The 19,161-nt window shown below is 42.1% G+C and overlaps 1 protein-coding gene across 4 annotated transcripts in view; it reads left to right on the top strand.

The window, feature by feature from the left end:
- The window catches only part of DENND1B (DENN domain containing 1B), a 271,452-nt gene that overhangs the window by 74,848 nt on the left and 177,443 nt on the right, over positions 1-19,161 (top strand). For 3 of the 4 annotated variants that reach the window (XM_055583140.1, XM_055583139.1, XM_055583138.1), the window contains exon 3: positions 8,813-8,856. The exons of the other annotated variant lie outside the window; for it this stretch is intronic. In XM_055583140.1, coding sequence (XP_055439115.1) covers positions 8,813-8,856 — 44 coding nt within the window. The remainder of the gene's footprint in view (positions 1-8,812; positions 8,857-19,161) is intronic. 4 annotated transcript variants of the gene reach the window in all.

Genomic DNA, 19,161 nt, shown 5'->3' with positions numbered 1-19,161 from the left:
TTTGGGTATACTCTCTTCCCTTGACTTATAAACACACGCTAACAGTATTCTCCAAACACTGCTGTCGATCCTCCTCCCTTGGTTTAGTTGCTTCCTCTCATACTTCAGCGGTTTAGTCACTCAGTCGTGTCCTACCCTTGTGACCCCAGGGACTGTAGCCCTCCAGGCTCCTCTGTCCATGCGATATTCTCCAGGCAAGAGTACTGGAGCGGGTTGCCGTTTCCATCTGCAGAGGCTCTTCCCGACCCAGGAGTCAGACCCGAGCCACCTGCACTGCATGCGGATTCTTCACTGCTGAGCCCCTGTGGGTGCGTTTTAAATGCTCTAGTCGGGCCCCTGTCCTTGCGGCTTCATCCCTTGACGGTCTCTCTCCTACTTTACATTCCAGATTATTCCTTTTTTTCTTTCAGTTCCAAATATTTTCTTCTTTCTTTTAACCTCGAAGACTCAGTGCATATTGTTTCTTTGTTCTGGAATGTTCTCTGCCCACTTATAGCCCAAGTCAACCTTTACTTGTCTAACTCAAGTGTTACTTTGCATGTGCTTTTCCCTCCTGAGTGGTTCAGTGACTTTCTAAATTAGCATGGATTTCCTTGTGCTGCCTGTCCTGTAGTATCCTGTAGGTTTATTTTATTGTGCTATAGGTTTAGGCAAGACCATGCTTGTGCTCAGTCATGTCCAAGTCTTTGTGATCCCATGGGATCACAAAGTAGCTTGCCAGGCTCCTCTGTCCATGGAATTCTGCAGGCAAGAATACTGGAGTGGGTTGCTGTTTCCTCCTCCAGGGTATCTTCCCTACCCAGGGATTGAAGCCGTGCCTCCTGCGTCTCATACATGGCAGGTGGCTTCTTTACCCGCTGAGCCATTGGGGAATCCCAGATGCTCTCCTTTTCAATATGTCGTAGAGACCAGTTTTGTTTAGTCTACCATTGTATCTCCGTAGGTGGAGACGTTTCTTTAATGATCCCTGCTCATTTATACTCAAGAGCCATCACCATTCTTTTGTCAGGAACATTTTTTGAAATGATAAGCCACTAAATATTCGAGTTCAAGCATTCCTGCAGGATACCTTTTTGGCCCAAAAACCTAGACAACTCTGTGACGTCTTCTCCATGTATGCTATGGGGCCTTGGAAGGCAGGGGTTTCTCCTGTTTCTTTAGCATTGCGTAGATCTTTGAACAAAGTAAATCAAACTTAAGTTAAATCGGACAGAGAAATGTATTGATTATGGAAATTATTTAAAGTAGCTGCTCCTTAGATCTCAACTAAAGATGGTCTAGTCTCTGACAGCAACTAGTCTTATAATTAAGACACACTTCTCATTGTTTGGCTTCAGGTTCCTCATTTGTAAAGTTCTGACTTTACCGTGTAGATGAATAAACACTGAAGGTATAATCAAGCAAAACACTAATATTATATATTTTGCCTATTCAAAAGTATGTAGTCTCTGAACCATGGTTTATAAATGCACAGTTTTAAAATATTCATCTACGAATTCCACAGAATTAAGTAAATGTTACTCATTTGTACAAATCAACATTCTTCCTGCATTAAAAAAATAGTGTATTCGAATCACAATATTTTAAGTTATTTTAATTTTGGTTTTTAGTTTCAGGCCAGAAAATGTGAAAGGTCTGGTTGTAAAGGAAAATTTTACTACATTTTTCTCACTTTACATTAGAAAAAGCCTCAGTCTTCAGGAGTTTGGAATGCTTGCAGTGGTGATGCACAAGTAACACAGTAAACACTCTTCTTCCAAATTTACCGACTTAATAAAAATTTGTGTATTTTTCTTACTACACTGTAACATTCTTTTATTAAAATAAGAGATGAATTATGTTTGTGTAAAAACCAAGTTATGTGTTCTTCCTTTGCTGTTTACTTGGCTTCCGGATCGTTGGTGGCACAGTTTCTTTTTAAACTAAGTTGCAGAGTCTCCTCTGAGAGGTGGGCGGACCCTGGGAAGAAGACAGACGTAGAGTGTCCCAGGCATCAGGGGCAGCACTGGACCTGCCATCCGTTCCCATCCCCTCGCCCGTAAAATCAGCATAAAAGGGATCTGACTTTGCCAGATCAGATCTCGTATCTGAAAAGTAATCCTCAGGGAACAGAAAATTTCAGTCTCTGCGCATCCATTTGACACCTGGGTTATTACTGCTTTCAGAGCTCTTTTGTTTCTTTCCCTGCAGTGCTTGTGAGGTGTTGCTGCCAAGATGCGTCAGATGCAGCGTAAGCAACCACACAGGCAGGAGCTAAGTGAACCCACTCCAGATGCACAGGGACGGTTAGAGTACATTTTTGGGTGCCGAAGTGTAATGCTCACTGACTGAAGAGAAAAGAAATAGGCTATTTCCCACTACGTGATTAAACCGATGGATGCTTTTTTCATGTATTTGCTTGTTTGTCTTCTGGGAAAGAACAGGCGGGACAGAATAAAGCCATGTAGTGAGTAAGGGATGAAGAAAAGTGACAGACGAAAACATAATTAGGCAAAAGCCACAGATGACGGGGCGGACAGTCAGGGCTGACCAGCAGGATGAATGTCCTTGCTTGAAGATTTAAGTGCAAGGAATCTGTCAAATGGTGGTGGTCGTTGTGTAGTTGCTAAGTTGTGTCCGACTCTCTGTGACCCCACGGACTGCAGCACGCCAGGCTCCTCTGTCCTCCACTATCTCCAGGAGTTTGCTCAAATGCTTGTCCTCTGAGTCAGTGATGTTATCCAACCATCTCATCCTCTGCACCGCCCCCTCCCCCGCTTCTCCTTTTGCCTTCAATCTTTCCCAGCATCAGGATCTTTTCTTAAGTCTGTTCTTCGCATCATGTGGCCAAAGTATTGGAGTTTCAGCTTCAGCATCAGTCCTTCCAATGAATATTCAGAACTGATTTCCTTTAGGATTGATTCTTGCAGTCCAAGGGACTCTCAAGAGTCTTCTCCAGCACCACAGTTCGAAAGCATCAGTTCTTTGGCACTCTGTTTTTTTTTTATCGTCCAACTTTCACAACCATAAATTACCGGGGTCCAGCCCCAGCAGGATTTGGCGAATTCGAAGCGGGTGCAGCTTCGGCGAACTGGATACAATAGCTTTAATTAAATATTAATTAGAGATATAAAGAGTAACAGAATAAGGATAGCTCAGTAGGAAAATTCAGTGGAGAAAAAAGACTGAATAACTTGTTTTACGTGGAAAGCTAATAAAATTTCAAGACAAGAAATTTGCATCACCTACGTAGGCTGCAGGCATCCTCCCGTTCTCCCGAAGGAGAGGAGACACTAAGGCCTCCCTGGTCAGATCTTAGAAGCCCAGGCATAATTAGTAGGCTTGACGAGCCTCCACGCTCCAGATGGGAATTCAGCCAGAAGGTGAGAGAAAGAACGACATGGGGAGACCAGTCTTTCTAGGAATTGATCCGATTTTTTATTTTCCAGGGTCCGCTTTTATACACAGAGATGTAATACAAAAGTCACGCGGGGTCAGCCGTCCTGACTTTTATCAAAATCAGGTGCTTCATACAAATGTACACAAAGGTCTTAGGGGTGTTACATCATCTTCTGGCCAGGGGGCCTGCTAACAATTTATGACCCTCTCCTTGTGACAGCGGTCAGTCAACCAGAACACTTATTTCTCCAGGGGTGATTATTTTTAAAACAGATGCCACCTTCCGAAGGCACCAGATAAAGTTACATTCTTATAGGGTGAGGGTGTAGTGGGTTTTAATTAAGGAAAGAATTTGCTTAGCCTAAGGTCTAACATGATTAATATCAAAGGTTAATACTTATTTCTTCTATATATTCATTAATGTGTATAAGGGCAGGGGATGTGGAGACTTAGCAGCAAACATTGGCTCAACAAATGAAAAACCCTTCACCAATACAATTTCTAATCAGCCCACTATACTACACTAATAATTTCCTAACGTCTTAAAAGAATCTGTTTTTAGAAAGTTTAGAGCATCTTGTGCCTCTCACGGTTGGAAGGCTGTGAACAATCACGTGTGGCCAGACAAGCCTGTCAGGCAGGCTGGAGAACCTTCAGAGGAGTTTGTAGGTTGAAACACTCCTGTCACGCCCAGAAATTATTGTTAACTGGAGCTCTAAGTTAACTCCTTCTCTGAAAGAGCGGGTGGGGGACAGCCCCCCGTAAAGTCAGAGTACGTGTAGGTGAGAGCACAAAGCAGTAAAGTAGGCAGACTCTGGTTTTGGGGGGGGGTAGATGCTCGAGAATTTCCAGGGGGACTCCTGAGGCTCGATCCCGCCTTTGTGTATGTCGAGCCCCCTTCCTCATGACCTTTGCCACGGGCGGAGTTCCTCACTCTGGCTCCCAGCAATAAATGACTACTGGAAAAACCATAGCTTTGACTATATGGACTTTCTTTTTTGGCAAAGTGATATCTATTTTTTAATATGCTGTCTAGATCTGTCATAGCTTTCCTTGCAAGGAGCAAACATCTTTTAATTTCATATCTGCTACACTGTCTGCAGTGCTTTTAGAGCCCAAGAAAGTAAAATTTGTCACTTCTTCTACTTTTTCCCTTTTCAGTTTACTCGCTCAGTCGTGTCCAACTCTTTGTGACGCCATGGACTGCAGCACAGCAGGCTTCCCTGTCCATCACCAACTCCCGGAGCTTGCTCAAACTCATGTCCATTGAGTCGTTGATGCCATCCAACCATCTCATCCTTTGTGGTCCCCTTCTCCTCCCACCTTTAATCTTTCCCAGCATCAGGGTATTTTCCAGTGAGTCCGTTCTTCACATTAGGTGGCCAAAGTATTGGAATTACAGCTTCAGCATCAGTCCTTCCAATGAATATTCAGAACTGATTTCCTTTAGGATGGAGTGGTTGGATCTCCTTGTAGTCCAAGGGACTCTCAAGAGTCTTCTCCAGCACCACAGTTTGAAGACATCAATTCTGCAGTGCTCAGCCTTCTTTATGGCCCCAACTCTCACATCCATACATGACTACTGGAAAAACCATAGCTTTGACTAGACGGACCTTTGTTGGTAAAGTAATGTCTCTGCTTTTTAATATGCTGTCTAGGTTGGTCATATCTTTTCTTCCAAGAAGCAAGTGTCTTTTAATTTCATGGTTGCAGTCACTATCTGCAGTGATTTTGGAACCCAGGAAAATAAAGTCTTTCACTGTTTCCATTGTTTACCCATCTATTTGACATGAAGTTAGGGGACAAGATGCCGTGATCTTAGTTTTCTGAATATTGAGTTTTAAGACAACTTTTTCACTCTCCTCTTACACTTTCATCAAGAGGCTCTTTAGTTCTTCACTTTCTGCCATAAGGGTGGTGTCATCTGCATATCTGAGGTTATTGATATTTCTCCCGGCAATCTTGATTCCAGCTTGTGCTTCATTTCCCCTTTTATTTGCCATGAAATGATGGGACTGGATGCCATGATCTTAGTTTTTTGAATGTTGAGTTTTAAGCCAGCTTTTTCGTGCTCCTCTTTCACCCTCATCAAATGGTAACTAGAAATAGAAGGGATATTGAAAATACTCACGTTGAAAGTCTCTAACTCTGTTGCTTATAAGAAGGGGTTGTTCTGCGTTTCTGCATGATGACTCTTAAATAGAGCCATCATATATTGTGTTAATTTATGGAGATAATAACTTTGCTTTACTATTGCATGAAGAATCCATCACATACTTTTTTATGAGATTCAAATCCTAATAGCTACCATTTTGATAAAACGGCCACATAAACACACACACACACATACACGCTGCTGCTGCTGTTGCTGCTAAGTCGCTTCAGTCGTGTCCGACTCTGTGCGACCCCATAGACGGCAGCCCACCAGGCTCCCCCGTCCCAGGGATTCTCCAGGCAAGAACACTGGAGTGGGTTGCCATTTCCTTCTCCAATGCAGGAAAGTGAAAAGTCAAAGTGAAGTCACTCAGTCATGTCTGACTCTTAGCGACCCCATGGACTGTGGCCTACAGGCTCCTCCGTCCATGGGATTTTCCAGGCAAGAGTACTGGAGTGGGGTGCCATTGCCTTCTCCCACACATGCATACGCTTGCACATATAAATGTTTTCCAGAATAATTTCCACAGGACATTACCATCTAAGTATATTTTTAGGTGATCTATACATGTCGTGGGCTTCCCAGGTAGTGCTAGTGGTCAAGAACCTGCCTGCCAAAGCAAGAAATGTGAGAGGTGCAGCTTCCATCCCGCTGTCAGCAGGATCCCCTGGAGCAGGGAATGGCAACTGACTCCAGTGTTCTTGTTTGGAGAATTTCACGGACTGAGGAGCCTGGCAAGCTACAGTCCATGGGGTTGCAGAGAGTCAGACACGGCTGGGCAACTGACACTAACCGGTCATACTCATTTAAAAAGCATACATTTTGTTTTACAGGAAGGCATAATCATTTAATATTAGCTCCATAAATTTGTAGTGCATCATTCTTATGTAAGATTTTTAAGTGATTTTTATGTTAACCTATGTAGTAATTTTTTATTCCTTAATAAATAAAAAGGTTAATTGTAGAAAGCATGCTTTTTTAAAGTTCAAATATTTGAAAAAAATCTTTTGATCTTAATACAGCAAGAGAAGCCCCCTCGTGCTGAAAATATCGCCAGGTATCTATTGCATTTTGGAATTAAAACTCAAAATTATGCATCATTGGACTGTATTTTTTTAAAAGCAATATAGTAGTGAAAATAATGGGATTGAACCGTAACTTTTCACTGACTGGGTACATCAAGTGATATCTTTGATCTAACAAGCCTTTTACCTGGAGTGGAGTTCAAATCCTGTGTATCAGTGGTGGTTGCTACTTACATTGGGCTTTCAAAGGCTTTTTCAGAAGGAGTAGTATCCATTGTACAGTATCCTTTTAAAACACATTTGCAGTAGTCAGAAGTATGTTTTTGACAGAATTAAAAAATATGTAGCCAAAATATTTATTAGTGATCCTTAAAAAGGCTTCTTTTTATTATGCTAAGTAGAAGAGAAATATTATTAAGAAATACTGAAAATGAAAAACCAGTGGGAATATTTATAAAACACTCATTTTTATATATGAATTACTGGATATAATAGAAAAATATCTCTAAAATGTCCCGAAATGTCAATTGTATTTTAAATAAGTTTGATGATGTATGCCTACCAACTTCTCTATTATTTTAAAAACTGACTTAGAGAGTTGCATATATGGGCTTTCAAAAGTGAAACTTGGTATAAAACAAGCATTATTACAGTATTTATACATTTTTATTGAGATTTTATTTTATTTATTTTACTTTATTTTTCATTTTTTAAAAATTGAATTATAGTTGATATTCTGGGGAAGGAGCCTGGAGGGCTATAGTCCATGGTGTTGCAAAGAGTTGGACGCAACTGAACAACTAACACACACACATATATAGTTGATATACAGTAAATTTAAGTTATAGGTGTTCAGCATAGTGAGTCCCAGTTTTTAAAGCTTACATTCCATTTATAGTTACTACAGAACAACTGGCTGCATTCCCCGTGTTGTGTGGTGTATCCTTGTAGCTGCTTTATTTTGGATATAGTAGTTTGTATGTCAGCACACCTCTGTCTTGCCCCTCCCCTTTGCCTCTCCCACTGGAAACCACTCATTTGTCCTGTACATCTGTGAGTCTGTTTCCTTTTTGCTATATTCGTTAGTTTCATTTTTTAGAGTCTGCATATAAGTGACATCATACGGTATTTGTCTTTTTCTGTCTGACTTATTTTACTTAGCATAATACCCTCCAAGGCCATCCATGTTGCTGCAGATGGCAAAATTTCATTCTTTTTTCTGGCTGAGTAGTATTACATTGATTGGAGAAGGAAATGGCAACCCACTCCAGTGTTCTTGCCTGGAGAATCCCAGGGATGGGGGAGTCTGGTGGGCTGCTGTCTATGGGGTCACACAGAGCCGGACATGACTGAAGTGACTTGGCAGTATTACATTGTGTGTATGTGTGTGTACACGTACACACCGCATCTTATTCGTCCACTCGTCTGTTGATGGATAGTTAGGCTGCTTCCATATACTGGCAATTGTGAATAGTGCTCCTGTGAGCATTGGGGTTCATGTATCTTTTCCAATTTGTGTTTTTGGCTTTTTTTTGGATATATACCCATGAGTGGAATTGCTAGATCATTGGTAGCCCTGCTTTTCGTTTTCTGAGGCGTCTCCGTTCTGTTTTCCATGGTGGCTGTACCAGTTTACAGTCCTGTCGTAGTGTAGGGCCATTCCCATTTCTCCACATCCTCGCCGACATTTGTTCTTCTTGGTGATGCCGTTCTGACAGGTGTGAGGTGATGTCTCATTGTGGTTTTAGTTGCATTTCTCAGATTCACGATGTTGAGCACCTTTTCATGCATCTGTTGGCATGTCCTCTTTGGGAAAATGTCTATTGAGGATTTTAAGTAGAAATTTAAGGTGATGTATTTTGGTCTAGTTTCTGTGGGCTGTAATATATTTAATTACATATTTACCACATTTAAATGTTTTTCAAATTAAAACCAGTATATTAAGTGGAGTTAAATCTGAAAATTTATATTTTAGAATCTTAATGTCCAAGGTGTATAAATAAAAAATGAGTTGCTTTTGATTTGTAAGAGTTTGACCAAATTATTCATTTTATTATTCCTGTTCTAAAGGTCGTTAAAACCCTTAAACTATCGAAATATTTAATTTTGAACCTCATCGATTGTAAATATTTAAAGAAAAATATTTTAATTATTTTTAAAAAGTAGCTCTGACAATCGTAAGAGTATTTGAACTCGAGTGCTGCTGTGGCTGCCTTGCTTTCTCTGGGTGATGCCCTCTGTCTATTGTTTACAGATCCGGAGGTGCTGTGGAAGTTCCCAGAGGACTTTGCAGACCAGGTTGGAACCACATCATTTTTAAAAAGCATTTAAAATTGAATATTGATGATTATTACTGCTGTTACTGCTACTACTGGTACTGAAGCTACTGCTGCCTATGAATCACTCCAAGTATTTCCTCTTGGTCAGCTCTGAGAATAAAAGCCATGTATGGAGAGTATCTGGAAAAGGTTTGGAAGTTGCCAGCGAGATGGGTGATGAAGAGGCCCATCTTGAAGCTAATAGGAAGTGAATGTTCACAGTTTCCATGTGTTTTTACACTCTTTTAATGTATCTGTGGAAAGTATATTTAGAAACACTTAAGCATTTCCCCAACAGAAAGACTGATGGTGCGGTTCTTTGAGGAATACCCTTCTGTCGGTAAAACAGAAGGGTGCTACTTAGCTCTTTCTTAGCTCTGTAAGTAAGACAGTAAGAAGTAGTAACTGCTGTAACTAAGAGACCAGTTCTGTCCTTGTTACAGTAATATTGGGATCATTAATATATATAAGTTGAACTGGCATTATTTCCTTGTTTTAAAATAATTCTTATTTGTAGCTTTATTTTCTTAAAACAGGAGACTTCAAAATGAATTTACTGTATTTGTATTTTAAGTGTAATCTTCTGTAGTTCCTTAAGTATTTAGTGTGACCAAAACTGTGAATTATTTTGACATGATGTGTGTAAATTAAAAAATCCTTATAGTTTATATTATACATTTATAATTTTGAAGTGAATTATATGGGTAACCATACACATTTAAATTTTTACACAAAATACTACTCTTTCTGGAAATCTGATGAGCAGGTTCCTTTTTTTTCTTTTGTCTGCAAAGAAATGGGGTGAAACAATTTTGTCACTGTTAAAATTATAAAATTATAACCCTACAAGCTTAAGCATGTTAAGTTCACAGATATAATTTACAAAAATGAAAGCTGATAAAAGTATTCATTTTAAAGCAGTTAATTCAGAAATATGCTGACATGTGATTTTGATGTGGAAGAATAATTTATAATATGAAAATCCGTATCTAAGATTAGGAAATTTCGCTGAAAATGTGAGTTCAGTGAGCATGTTAAATATTAGTTAGATTGACTGTTGTTTCACATAATAAGAGAATATGTGCTTTTAATTTGTCTTTAGCCTTTTGGAGAAAGAATAGACTTATAAGTATTTTAGGTATGTAAGTGGGTACAGTGAAGACGGGATTTGTACATATGAGGCTCCATTGGGTTTGTTCCTCAGTAATGGAAAGTTACTTCCCTTGGATCTGCCTTTAATGTAGGAGTTCAGTTTAGTTGCTCAGTCAAGTCTGACTCTTTGCGACCCCATGGACTGCAGCGCACCAGGCTTCCCTGTCCATCACCAACTCCCAGAGCTTGCTCAAACTCATGTCCATTGAGTCAGTGATGCCATCCAACCATTTCATCCTTTATCGTCCCCTTTTCCTCCCATTTTCAGTCTTTCCCAGCATCAGGGTCTTTTCCAGTGAGTCCGTTCTTGACACCAGGTGCCAAAAGTATTGGAGTTTCAGCTTCAGCGTCAGTCCTTCCAATGAATATCCAGGACTGATTTCCTTTAGGGTTGACTGGTTTGATCTCCTTGCCGTGCAAGGGACTCTCAAGAGTCTTCTCCAACACCACAGTTCAAAAGCATCAATTCTTCGGTGCTCAGCTTTTTTCATGGTCCAACTCCCACATCCATACATGACTACTGGAGAAACCATAGCTTTGACTAGATGGATGTTTGTTGGCAAAGTAATGTCTTTGCTTTTTAATATGCTGTCTGGGTTTGTCTCAGCTATGCAGGAGACCTGGGTTCGATTCCTGGGTGGGGAAAATCTCCTGGAGAAGGAAATGGCAACCCACTCCAGTGTTCTTGCCTGGAGAATCCCATGGACAGAGGAGCCTGCGGGCTGTTGTCTGTGGGGTCGAAAGAATCAGACACGACAGCAATTAAACCACCACGACGGGAAGTTAGGTTAGAGCCTTGCTGACTCATTTTACTGTTGTAAAATTCTGTTTCTCTCTTGGTCTTTCTAGTTCTCTCTGGTCTCACCTCCTGTCCGGATTCTTTATTTCTGTGTAATTTCTAACTCTGAAAACTGCCCCTGAGAATTCCTAGGGCATCTGGAGGCTCCTCACTTTGGGTTTGCTGAAGTGATGGCATGCTTGTGGAGTTCAGCTGCAGTAAATTTTTCAGTGAGACAGACTGTTGCTGTTCCTCTTTGTGACTGATAAACTGGTGATAGGAATGTCTTAGCTGTTGCTTTGTTTCCCACATTTGTGAGGTCAGGGGAACATTAATAAGCCCTCACATACTTAATGAAACACAGAAGCATTTGACCACGTAAAGTTGATGAGCATTCATAACCCTCAGGATTTCAGGGCATAGCAGTTCTTGTAGACTTTTTGGAAGGAACTTTAGGTAGTATTTTGTTTAACTACTTCACTTTATATCTAAAGAAACCACATTTCGTGTGGGAATCCAGCCATGGGCTGTGAAGAATGGTTTTGTTGTATGCTTTTTGGCGAATATTCTGAACACTACAGATGACCCGTGGTGCTAGTGGTAAAGAACCTGCCCACCAGTGCAGAAGACGTAAGAGACATGGTTTTGATCCCTGGGTTGGGAAGATTCCCTGGAGAAGGGCAAGGCAACCTCCTCCAGTACTGTTGCCTGGAGAGTCCTGTGGACAGAGGAGCCTGGTGGGCTGCAGTCTGTGGGGTCACAAAGAGTCAGACACGACAGAAGCGACTTAGCACAGCACGCAGCACTCTGTGTTTCTCGTCGCTTTTATCTTTTCCTGGTTTCGTATATGAATTGTCTCCTTCTTCCTAAACAGCCTTTTCAGTGGATCTGGGATGCTTCAGTAAAGATAATTCTTTTTAAAAAAGCTCTTTGTTTAGCTCTTACCATGTACTAGGCACTGTGCTAGGTGCTTATGTGCATAATTGATTTTATCTTCATCCTTCCAGTATTGTTAGAAGATAGTATCGGTCCTGAAACTGAGACTTAAGTAAGAAACTGGCCTGATAACACATTGCTTAGAAGAGGCAGAGCTAAGACTTGAGGGCAGGTTTGTCTAACTCAGAAGCATGTGCTATTAACAAGTAAGGTATATTATTATTTCTGCTTGGAATGCTGACCCAAGCCCTACTTGCTTATTTTAGCTCTTTTTAAAAAAATTTAGTATATAAAGTCCCCTATCCCCTAGTATCTTTATAATTGGAAAGCAGTGTGTTTTTTAATCCACAGAAGTAATAGCAATTCATTTACTCCTTTGGTTCTACCTCATGGAGCTCTTGATCCATCATAGGCATTTGTTTATTATATGGAAAATAATAAACCAATTTTTATTTGGTTTCCTTCTTTTGGCAATAGAAGAACCAGTGGGACAACCCAAATCACACTTCAGAAGGAGTTGTAATTGATTTGATTTTAGCTTTTTTGTTTTTTTTTTTTACAGTGGAGAATTTTGTGTAAGGAGAGTGGGAGATGAAGCTACAAACATAAATTGGGCTGAGTCTTGGCAACAATTAAAGGCCTTGCTAAAGAGGTGGTGCTTCCAACGAACTAAGGAGAGTGTGATATAACAAAACAAGTATGTTAGGAATAGTAATTGGAAAAGATTTCAGTATGGATTGGTCGTGGGAGAAACTGGAAGCAAGGAAGTAAGTGACTTTGCAGAAGACTAGCTGAGGAGTAACTAGGATCTGAAAGAGCTGGTTATGTTAGGAATGAAAAAGAGGAAGAACGTGTTGACCCTGAAGTAAATCGACTGCCAGCAAAGGTGGGTTTCTTTGGGATCCGCAGAGAGTTGCATCTTGAGGTCTGCAGCTTGAGCCCCGTGCAAGTCCCACAGGGCAGGCGAAGAAGAAGTCTTTTATAGAAGAGCGACAGGAAGTGGGGAGGGTCGTGGAGACCAAGAGTCTGTGGCTTTTCGTTGACTGAGCCCTTGTGGGAGGGAAGCGGAGCCGGTCTTCTTCCTGTTGGGCTCTGTTAGGGCCTGAGAGCTCCCCCTTCTGGTCACCCCACTCTCTCTAGTTCAGGCTCCTGTTTATTAAGCTTTTGCAGGCGTGATGCGGGGAGCCTGTGCACAGAGGTGTTCTGGGCTGCACTGGGTAGAGAAGAGTAATGAGAGGCTGAGTCATGTTTTGGCTCTTGAAGGAATGTTGAATTATCTTCCATGCAAATGGAGGGGACTTTGGGGAATCAGGAAAAATGGAGTTGTGCACCCGTAGGAGATGAAAAGGTGTGAATGAATTAGAGGATTTACAGACAGATTTAGTCAATGTCAGTTTTATGTCTTGCAAATGCATTGAGGAACGTGGCTGAGAAGATGGATGCAGAAGAAATGCTGCCCTTCCTGCCGCAGGTGATAGCATCGTCTCCCGTTACATTCCAGAGACCTTCACCACTTCTGGATGAAATGAGTAATTTTGTGTCTTTTTGCTGCTGTCAAGCTGAGCTCTCCATTGCTCTTATATTCCCGTTGTTCACATTTACACTTAATAGCTTGATGCTATTTTTCACAGTACTTGACTTTTTGCCCTCACTTTCTGCTTGTCATCTTCATGGCTCACATTTCTATGTGTCTGCTGTTTTCATGTACCGTTGGCCTCGTAAGGCCATGGTTGGTCTGTATTTCTTGAGTAAGAGGACTCAGTCTTTGTGAGCGAAATATACCTTTAGAGAATGGTCAGAAATCAAATCTCACACATGCTGGACTCAGGTCTGTGTTTGAGTCATGGCTTTGTACTTACAGATTGTATGAAGTGTTGCTTTTGGCAAGAGTTTTTTATCTCTCTTAATTCCTCATTTGCAAAATAGGGCTGATTCTACTGATCTGACAAAATGAGGAAAAGAATGGAGTCTATGAAGCATAGTGCCTGGCACATGGGAAACACTCCATGAACGGGAGCCAGCAGCTTTATTATTATATTGTAAGGCCATGAATGTTTATTAAGTTATGATGAGGACCAGATAGAACTGCTTTATGTAGAATGTTGTTTTTGTGGTTCGATAACTAGTTTGAGAATTTTGCTGCTTTATAGACCTTCAGGAAGATTATAGTGTTAAGTAGGAAGAAATTTTTCCTCTGCCCTTCTAGGCTCTTCAGGTTGGTCTTAGAATTAAACTGACATCAAACAGATGAACAGGAGACAAGCAAACAGAAGTCTAATAACATGTCCACATGGGAGCGGGGCTGCCCTGGTGGCTCCGTGGTAAAGAACCTGCCTGAAGGTCCCCTGGGGGAGGAACTGGCACCCCACTCCAGTATTCTTGCCTGGAGAGTCCCATGGACAGAGGAGCCTGGCAGTCTTTGGTCCAGGGGGTCCCAAAAGAATTGGACATGACTTAGCAGCTAAACGGCAACATGTGGGAGAGACCCAGGAAAACTGGGAACTTGCCCGAAGAGCTGAAGCCTTCTCCTCAAGCACCATGTTCAGCTAAAGACAGGAGAGGATGTCTGGGGTAGTGGTCTGTGAACTTGGAGGGGAGAAAAGCAATTCCCGTGGAGACGGAAAAGCAGGTGTCTGGTGCACAGATGTTTGCTGGGCCTGCAGAGAGCGGGGACGCAGCGTGACTCGGGTCTCTAGGCTAGTTCCCACCCCCCACCCCACCCCCGCACCTGGCCTGTGTTCACAGAGGTCTCTGGTGATAGTTCTATTCTGGGAACAGGCCCTCTGTCTAAATACCTTTAGGCGGTTATGGGGAGGGAGCAAGGCCCACTTCCTCAGTCTCAATTTCTTACAAAAGAATCAGCCTGAAGAAATCCTCCTGCCAAAGAGACACATTTTGTGGTGGCAGATATTGCTTCCTGACAGTAACACGAGAGATGCTTTCAGGATGGCTCCCTGCAGAAGTCTAAGACCACGGAGTCATAATCTTTTAGTGATGGCTGACACATAGACATCCCTAGGTGTATTTACGTAATTTTTAGATAGGAAAAGTAGCGTTTTGAGGAGCTGACCCCAGGCCATATTTCTGACTCACCTGTAACTCTTCCCTCTTGCAGCACTTAGTTTCCTGCTCGGCGTTTGATTCTGGGCTGTTTCTCACGTTTCAGATGCCCTTTTCCACTTCTCTTAAGTACTTCCTTTATAATGCAGCTTAGATGTTTTATCTGCTGCAATATATTGAAGAATTCCTCCTGTTTGTGTTCCACGGTCATCTTTGCCTTTCCAGGTTGCTCAGTGATAACAGATCCGCCTGCAGTGTGAGAGGCACAGCAGACGTGGGTCCCATCCCGGGGTCAGAGGATCCCTTGGAGGAGGAACTGGCAGTCCACTCCAGTATTCTCGCCTGGGGAAGTCCTGTGGACAGAGGAGCCTGGCGGCCACAGCCCACAGGGTCGCAAAGGGTGGGACACGGCTGAGCACGCCCACAGTCATTTTGAGTCACTGTGTTTACCACGCTCCCTGGTGTGGAGGAATTGTTCTTATGTGTCTTATCCCAGTGAGAGCTCCCACTGAAGCCTCTTTCCCCAGCCGGGGACTTTCTATATGAATTTTTGACCTGTGTTTCCCCCACTCAGCTGCTCTAATCAATGTGTCACCAAACCCTATTGCTTGTGCCTCTTTTATGTCTTGTAAATCTGTCTCAACTACTTCTAAGTTCCTTTCCTTAATTCACATCCTCCTAACTCTTCTTTTCACCTCTGTTTTTGTCCCTATTTAATATATTCTCCTTTGAAATGTCACCTTTCCATAAGTTAGTTTTTACGTGTGCAGAAAGCACGTCCTGGGGTCATTGCTTACTGAACGCACTGGGCAGGATGTGGGTCTCTCGCCACCATTGTTTTATTGTTTCGAAGCTTGTCTGACGCTTCTGTTTCATGGTTTTGTTTTTAAGTTAGCCTGCTTGGTTTTGTGGTTAAGCAAACCTGCTTTCTTACGTGATCATAAACTTTCAGGGGTCCCCCAAAGTCCCCTAAAGTTCCTCTCTAACTGCAGTCCCCTAATGGGATTTCTGGGCTAACTATTTGATCGTCCTATTCTATCCCTGGCTGTGAGAGCATACTGTCGTTGGGGCTTACAGTGTGCTGGGCAGTTCTAACTGCTTTACCTGTCCTCGTAACACCCTGTGAGCCTGAGGGGCTATGGTAATTCCCACTTCACAGATGAGGAAGCAGAACGGATGTGGCAGGAGTCACACAGCTAGAAAGTAGCAGGGTCATCATTCTAAGGCAGTGTGACTGCAGAGCCTGCTGACCTGAAGGCTGGTTAAACCCGGTTCTCCCCACTAACACCTTCAAGGTGAAGTCCAGCCCTCTTACCAGGATCGAGCCCTTGCTCAGGGCCTCTGTTTCCACCTGAAGCCTCTTCTTGCTCTGTCTCCCTCCCCCTTTACCTAATAAGGCAGTGGTGTGCATTTCATAGCAGACATTCGTTTCCCTTATGCATTAACCCCAGCCATCCACCTCCATTCTCTCCTTGAACATGGGAGTCCTTCGGCCTGAGATGCCTGTCTCCTGCTTGCTCTCCCCTCGCCTGTGTTTCTGGTCTCGGCTCAGAGGTCGTATCCTCCGAGGAGCCCTCTGTCACCGGCCTGGATTGGATGTGCCTCTGAGTTCCCACAGCGTTTTGCTTCCCGTGATGCTCACCAGATCTGCCACCTCCCTACTTTCTGTTTATTCCATTAGGCCAGAGGTTTCTGAGACTAGTATTAAAGAATATTTTTAATGGAGGGTATAATTATAAACAGTGAAAGTGAAAGTCACTCAGTCATGTCCCACTCTTAGGGACCCCACAGACTGTAGCCTGCTAGATTCCTTTGTTTGTGGGATTCTCCAGGCAGGAATACTGGAGTGGGTTGCCATGCCCTCCTCCAGGGCATCTTTCCAACCCAGGGATTGAACCCTGGGCTTCCCAGGGGGTGCAGTGGTAAAGAATCCGCCTGCCAATGTAGGAGACACAAGAGACGTGGGCTCGATCCCTGGGTTGGGAAGATCCCCCTGGAGTGGGAAATGGCACCCACTTCAGTGTTCTTGCCTAGAAAATTCTGTGGCCAGAGGTGCCTGGCAGGCTGTAAAGTCCACAGGGTCTCCAAGAGTCGGACACAACTGAGCATGCACCCACGCTCCTGCATTGCAGGCAGACTTTCTACCATCTGAGCCCCAGGGAAGCCCCTCCATACGTATAGTTAACCTTTATTCCTTCAGAGTGCCTGGACGTGGCTGGTTAAACAAGCGTTTTCTCGACAGGTACTTCAAGTATGGCCTTGGTTGTATAGTCAGTGTTTCCAGTTGTATCCTGGGTGAAATGAGTGACAGGGTCTTATTAAACTTGTGCAGATAACAGTATTGCCATGAGAATTCAAGGGGCCCGGTGAGAGTTTCTGAGGGAGGGAAGGAATCAATGAGAACTAGATGTAATTTAAAAATTATATTTCTGTTCACAGAAGCAGAGTTTACGGAGTGGTTGTGGGTTACAGACAACTTAGGAAGGAGGCAAGGGCTTCCATATAAATGTCCAGAAAATAGAACATTTTGCAACAGCATCAAACATATTTCAAACAGTGAAATTTCCTGCATTAGTTTATTCAGTGCGATGCAGTTAATTATTGTTCTGCTGGATATTGCCACAGCAGTTTCATGAAACTTTCTACTTCCTGACTAAAAAGAGTCTTGGAGAGCCTGACTCCGTCCAATGGAATGGCCTGAGCATTGTCAGTTCAAAAACCTGCACCCATGAATTTGTTCTTTGAAGTGTCAGTGGTTGGAGGTACCTGAGATGACTACTGCCACTAAGCTCCAAGACTGACCTTTGTTGAAGACAAATTCTATAGCTTCTAACAGTCTTCAGGGTATCAGAAACAAGAGTAAACCATCTGCGGATGATAGAGACTTAGTGGGCTGTTGTTAATTTATTGATGATTATGCTCAAGTGTGAAATGCCTGTTGAGGGTTCATCGTAAAAGTAAAACATGGAAAAGGAAATTTGTTTGTTTCTGTTGTATGATAATGAAGATAATAAAACCATTAAAAAAAAAAAGGTTTTAGAATGTGTGTAAGAACAATGTGTAAGCCTGTTTTCTGAGGATCCAGTTCAAGTTATGTCTGATTTATGAAAATGGGTGAACAGAATTTTTATAGAGGAAAGATCTTGAGAATGTAACATGCAATAATCCTGAGGCATAGTATAGTGATAGTATACTCAGAGTGTCAAGTAAAGAGATTTAGTGGATCTGGAGGAGGGCTCAGACAAACATATTTTTATATAACTTCGAGGTTAAGTTAGGTGCATATCTAGCTGGGAACCACTGGTTTAGAAGAGTCAAGGGATTTAAAATAGAGAAGGAAGATTATGTCCAGGTGAAGATTCTAAATAACAACTGAAACTAGATCTCGTAATATTTCGTTATTGTTGCCTCGTATCACCAGGCAAAGCACTGCTGGGAGTCTGGTGAGTGTTGGAGAATTCGGCAGAACTATTTCATAAGAGATTTGACCCTTGTTTTCCTGGAGAGTAAAACATATTCCGGAGAGCAAGGGTGCTGGCATGTCTCTAGATACTTCCCATAAAGCATGTGCTTTCTGAGATATTTCATACTCATAACATTTACATGTACAGATTTAACCTAGAGCAGGCTAAGGGTCTCTTCTGATTGGTCAGCTTTTTGTATAATAACAATTCTGTTAAACCACCCTTATGATAATATATCAAACAAGACAAATTCCCTATAGCATCTCATTTTATAAGAGTATACATCCTTGAGTTTTTCAGGGAGCTTCAAGGAAATCCCCCAGATAGTTTTAGTTAAAAAACAGATCCTGCAGGTTTTTAATTTTTTTCTGTATTCAGAATCTGAGTTTGGGAAGGCAAAATTTAAAAAGTTGTTAAAAGATTTGGATATTTGACTATGATTGGGTTCAGAGGTGCCTAAGAAGCAAGCATTTGATTATGTGACAATAAAATATTTAAAAGTAAATATAGGCAGTAACATGATTGAATGTGTATATTGAATGAGGATTGAATGTTCCTCTTTCATAAGTGAGGAACTTTTGTGACCCTCCTCCCCACTCTTGAATAATAGAAGACATAATAAAGTCTGTATCAAACACAGAGAATTATTCTGCAGAGACCCAGAGTTTTGACTGTCCCAGAGGCGCATGGAGCCAAGAGGAACCTTTCCTGGTGTAGGCAGAGGGTGAATCAGAAGCCCATCAAAACTGAGTGAACTTTAACAATTTTCATAGCTTCCTTCCAGAGTCAGGAATCAGCAAGCATTTTAAGCTTTATTCATTGCGCTGTGTCCTATTCAAGAACAAACTGATACTTAAAGACGCATCTCAGAGATCTGCAAGGTCACACTGATTTC

Source organism: Bubalus kerabau, chromosome 5 (genome assembly GCF_029407905.1).
Source record: "Bubalus kerabau isolate K-KA32 ecotype Philippines breed swamp buffalo chromosome 5, PCC_UOA_SB_1v2, whole genome shotgun sequence".
NCBI classification, from domain to species: domain Eukaryota; kingdom Metazoa; phylum Chordata; class Mammalia; order Artiodactyla; family Bovidae; genus Bubalus; species Bubalus kerabau.
This window is presented reverse-complemented; position numbering and strand designations above follow the sequence as displayed.